At 39.9% G+C, this 5104-nt stretch overlaps 1 protein-coding gene across 1 annotated transcript; it reads right to left on the reverse strand.

Annotated features, from left to right (window-relative positions):
• Positions 1-3448: 3448 nt before the first annotated feature.
• Positions 3449-3883, reverse strand: LOC145643136 (uncharacterized). Its single transcript, XM_081694295.1, has one exon. The coding sequence runs from the start codon at positions 3881-3883 to the stop codon at positions 3449-3451; it is 435 nt and encodes a 144-aa protein (XP_081550421.1).
• Positions 3884-5104: the final 1221 nt, after the last annotated feature.

Here is a 5104-nt window from a genome sequence, read left to right on the forward strand (position 1 = left end):
TTGTTATATATTTAAAAGCATTCTTAATACAAAATATGTGTCACATGGCGCTCTTCACATTGAATTTGAAATATGCCATAACACTTGTTTATATATTGATGATAGTGATAAATATGTATGTTATTAATTTGTCTAATAAAAATCTCTCTCTTTTTTTTTTTTTTTTTTTTTTTTTGATTCAATGGAGGAACAAGACCAAATAACAAAGAAAAAGGAAAACAAGAAAACAACAAACTAAAACCAGAAGAAAAAAACTACCTAAGGAGGGATTAGGCGTGGAATAGCCACGCCCCTAGAGTCCTCCTCTAAAATACGGCCAAGCTCTATCAGAACATTATATATATACTCAAGGGGAGAGTCATGAAAAACTCCGCGGTTGGCCAACCGATCCGCCGCTCTGTTTCCTTCTCTAAATACGTGAGCCACTTTCACTTACCATCTCGAATCATTGAGTAGTTGTTGGCAGTATGTAATGTCATGGATGTTCTCTCCTCTTGGGACGTCTTTCTTGCTTAAGGCTTGAATACAAGCAATATTATCCATCTGCACTTCAAGCTTCTCAATCTGTAAGTTGCGGGCTAATTCCAGCCCTCTTGTCAAAGCCATTATTTCAGCTCGGAAGGCTGTGCTATACCTAAAATTTGAGTGGAACGCTACAATAAAAGTGTCATTGTAATCACGGATGATAGCTCCCCCTCTTGCAGGGCCTGGGCATCCTTTCACTGCTCTATCACAATTAAGAGTATACCAGCCATAGTCTGGTGCTTGCCAAGCCACGAAAATCTGGTTCTTCCTAGCTGCTCCTTGAGCTTCCCCTAGCACCCCTCTTAAAGCTCTCCTTGCTTCCTCGTATCGAACCTGTAAAAAGGCTACAAAATTGATGGGTAATTCCTCTCTTCTATTGAAGGTGAAGCAGTTTCTCCACCTCCAAATCCACCAAAGAGCTATACCAAAGTAAGTGACCCAACTCTCCTCGTCATTATGATCCGGGTTTTTCATATTTTGTACAATCCATTCCTTAATATTGCCTTGATAAAATTGATTGCTTATCGAGGGGGTGAGGGTCTTCCTCCATACAACCTTTACGGCTGGACAATCTCTAAGGATATGTAGAGTACTTTCCTCTTGTGCACCACAAATATATCATTTCGGATCATCCGTGAGCTTCCTTTTGAACCTATTCAAATTTCCAAGAAGCCTATCATGGCACGCTAACCATAAGAAAAATCGGATACGTTGTTGTACTGGAGCTTTCCACACAATATCCCAACATTCATCATCGATCACATCAGTTTGGTGGCGCATAATACTCATGACTGAACGGATGGTAAATTTTCCTTTATCCCCATCTTTCCAATATACCAAATCCCCCAGACTAGAGTCTTTTCTTACCTCATGATTTTGGATTTTTTTAAAAGTAATATCATCAAGGTATGGGCAAAAAATATTTCATCTCCATCCAATATCTTCTTCCCACATTTCATGGACCGAAACCTTCGTTATATCTTCTGGTATTGGTTGTGTGGCCAGCTCTTCCAAAGGTTGGTCAGTGCACCATCTATGCTCCCAGAATAACGTACTTATTCCATTCCCAATTGCTGTGCGAACACCTTCCTCAATGAATTTGGCATTTTCCGTTATTCCACTCCAAATGTTGGACATTCCAGCCTTAGGTTTAAACATCTCCAAGTCACAACTACCTTTGCAATATTTAGCACGAAGTACTCTAGCCCATAACGCATTTGGTTCAGAGAGAACACGCCATCCTAACTTTGTGAGAAATGCGGCGTTCGCTTGCTTAGCCGAGTAAATACCAATTCCACCTTGATCTTTTGGCCTTTGGAGTGCTTCCCAGGCTATCAAATGGACCTTCTGATGTTCATCATTGCCACCCCAAATAAATTGGCGAGTCTTTTTATCAATGGACTCACAAATTGACTTGGGTATTTTGGCAGTTTGCATTGAGTACATCGCCATTGTGGAAATATAGTAGAAGTCGCAAGAGTTATTCTCCCATCAAGAGATAAATATTTTGACTTCCAACCCGATAACCTCCTATCGATTTTCTCACAAAGGTGCTGGAATGTTTCTTTCGAGACTCTGCTTGTGAAAGTTGGCATCCCTAAGTACATTCCAAGATCTTCAGTGCGTTCCATTTTCAATGCATTGCTAATATTCGACTGAGCTGTTGTATCCACATTCTTCGAAAAATACACTCGGGATTTGGCTAGGCTCACTTTTTGTCCCGAGGCTTCACAAAATCTACGAAGACAGTCATGAATAATTTTGGCTTGATCAATGCTTGCTTCCGCAAAAAGAATGATATCGTCCACAAAGAAAATATTGGAGAGTAGGGGTCCGTCTCTGCTAGCTCTAATCGGCTTCCACTTCTTGAGAATAATTGCTTCTTCTATTGTCTGGTAAAATCGTTCCATACACATGACAAAGAGATAAGGTGACAGTGGATCACCTTGTCTCACTCCTCTTGAAGGTTTGACGCTTTGCGACGGTTCACCATTCCATAGCACTTGGAGTGAGGCCGATGAGATACATTCCATGATTAATTCTACCATAAATATCGGTAGATTCATTTGAACCATTGTATCTCGGATGAAGGACCATCTCAATCTATCATAGACTTTCTCAAAGTCAATTTTGATCGCCATATAGCCTTTTTCACCTTGCTTTCTTCTCATTGTGTGAATGACTTCTTGAACAATTACTATATTGTCCGTGATTTGACGTCCCGTGACAAAACTAGCTTGAGTGTTCGAAATTACATGAGGAAGAACAAGTTTCAGGCGATTCACTATCACCTTGGTGATTATTTTATAGGCTACATTGCATAGCCCAATTGGGCGGAATTGAGAAGCTAATTCCGGATTTTCAACTTTTGGAATCAATGTGATGAAGGTGTTATTGAGATGCTTTGGCAGACCCTTTCCTTCAAGGATAGGCATGATCGAACCATACACTGTATCAGCTACAATATCCCAGTTCTTTTGATAGAACAAAGCTTGGAACCCATCTAGACCCAGAGCTTTTAAAGCCCCCATTTCTTTAACCACTTTTTCCACCTCGAGTTTAGAGTACGGGAAAGTAAGAGTAGCCCAGTCTTGAGATGAAAGCTCGGGAAAAATATCCCGTGGGAGATTAATATGATCAGGTTCCCCTTCTTCTTCAAATAATTTCGAGAAATATTGCACAACATGATCTCTAATCTCAATTTTATCTTTCAGCCACTGATCATTATCTCCCATCAAAGAGTCAATTTTATTTTTCCACCTCTTGACAATCGTACTTAGATGGAAAAAACTTGTATTACGATCTCCCTCTTTCAGCCATTCGATTCGAGATTTTTGATACCATAAAAGTTCTTCCTTTTCGAGAATTTAATCTAGAGTACGCCTCAATTTAGCCTCAAGTTTTATAAGTCCTCGATCAACCTTTATTGCCAATTTTGCTTGAACCCCAGCAATACGCCCAAGCAGCCTTCGTTTTTGTTTGAATATATTCCCAACACATCTCGATTCCACAATTGCAAATCAGCAGAAAGTTTTGACAAGGAGTTCATGAGATTACCTTGATTATCCCACTTTTCAGTAACAAAATCCTTAAAGTTTTCGTGGGTTAACCAGGTGGCTTGAAATCTGAAAGGTCGATGGACAACTTGCAAGGGAGTAAATCCATTAGGAGATATGAATATGGGGCTATGATCTGAGTGAATTGCCGCTAGATTTCTCATTGAGGCCTTGTCGAACCTGACTGCCCATTGGTCGTTACACAAGGCACGGTCAAGTCTTGCACTTTGTCTAGTCTCAATAGACTTTCCCCGAGACCAAGTATGCGATGCACCTGAGAATTCCACTTCTAAAAGATCCATATCCTCCACCCACTCATTGAACAAAACATATATTCTATTAGTTTCATGGCACTACTTATTTCTCTTGGAGGGGAAGCTAGTATCGTTGAAATCACCCACAAGAAGCCATGGTTTATTGTGGGTTGAAGCAAAGTTTTGTAATTCACTCTACAATTCCTTCCTTTTGGTAGGATCTGGACTTGTGTACACTGCTGAGAAGTACCATGGGATAGCTCCAGGGCGAGAGAATTCCATGGTTATATGTTGATGATGTTTCGAAATCGGACTCACTGTAATCACATTTGTTCTCCAATAAACCCAAATTCCCCCACTGAATCCAGCCGCATCTACTCTTGTATGTCCATCATATCCAAGAATATTTGCAATTTTAATTGCTTGTTCACCGCCCATATGTGTCTCGACAAGGGTAAGCACATTGGGTTGGTTAATTTTTATTAAATCTTTCAGAGTAGCAATGAAATCTTTGCTACCCGCTCCTTGCACATTCCACACCATACATGTAATTGGTAAAGAATTAGGATTCAAATTGGGAATACTATCTTCCATATCAACAGGTATAGAGGGTAGAGATGACACATATGTCAGCCTTATTAAGTTCAGCAATCGCTGAAATTCAACTGGAATTTTGACTGTTATCACCAACTCCGGGGGGGGGGGGTCGAAATTGGTGGTAACATCGATTCCATTTGCATTTCCAATACATGGATTATTGGGTTCATAGTTACTAGGTACGGTTGATCCATTGGCATACCCACACATAATACCTTCTCTGGTGGTATTGCTACCTTGATTGTGGAGGGAGTTCGAGACATGAGTGTTAGCTAGAGAGTCCTCGATTTGGCTTTGAAGTTGCTTCTCTGTTTCCTCTATTGGCATGGGTATGGCATTTGTGGCTTCTGGAGTGCTTTTTAGTGCCTCAAAATCAAAATTTTCTTTTTCTTGCCCACTTGAACTCTTATTTTTGGTAATAAGAGGTGTCGAGATATTTGTGCTTTCTTTTAAAGGAATATTGAACCTTTGGGATGCTACTTTCTTTTTCTCTTGGAAGGTCTTTTTGGAAATATTTTTTGAATTGAGATTCTGTTGACTTGGGATGGAATTATTAACATTAAAGATGATTGGAATATCCTTCGTTTGCATAGCTTGCTGTGAATTATCTCCCAAATTGATAGTATTAGAGTAACTTCCAAAGTTATCCTTTGTAATCTCCACACAATCTTC

This window comes from Chenopodium album, chromosome 8 (genome assembly GCF_948465745.1).
Source record: "Chenopodium album chromosome 8, dcCheAlbu1.1, whole genome shotgun sequence".
NCBI lineage: Eukaryota > Viridiplantae > Streptophyta > Magnoliopsida > Caryophyllales > Amaranthaceae > Chenopodium > Chenopodium album.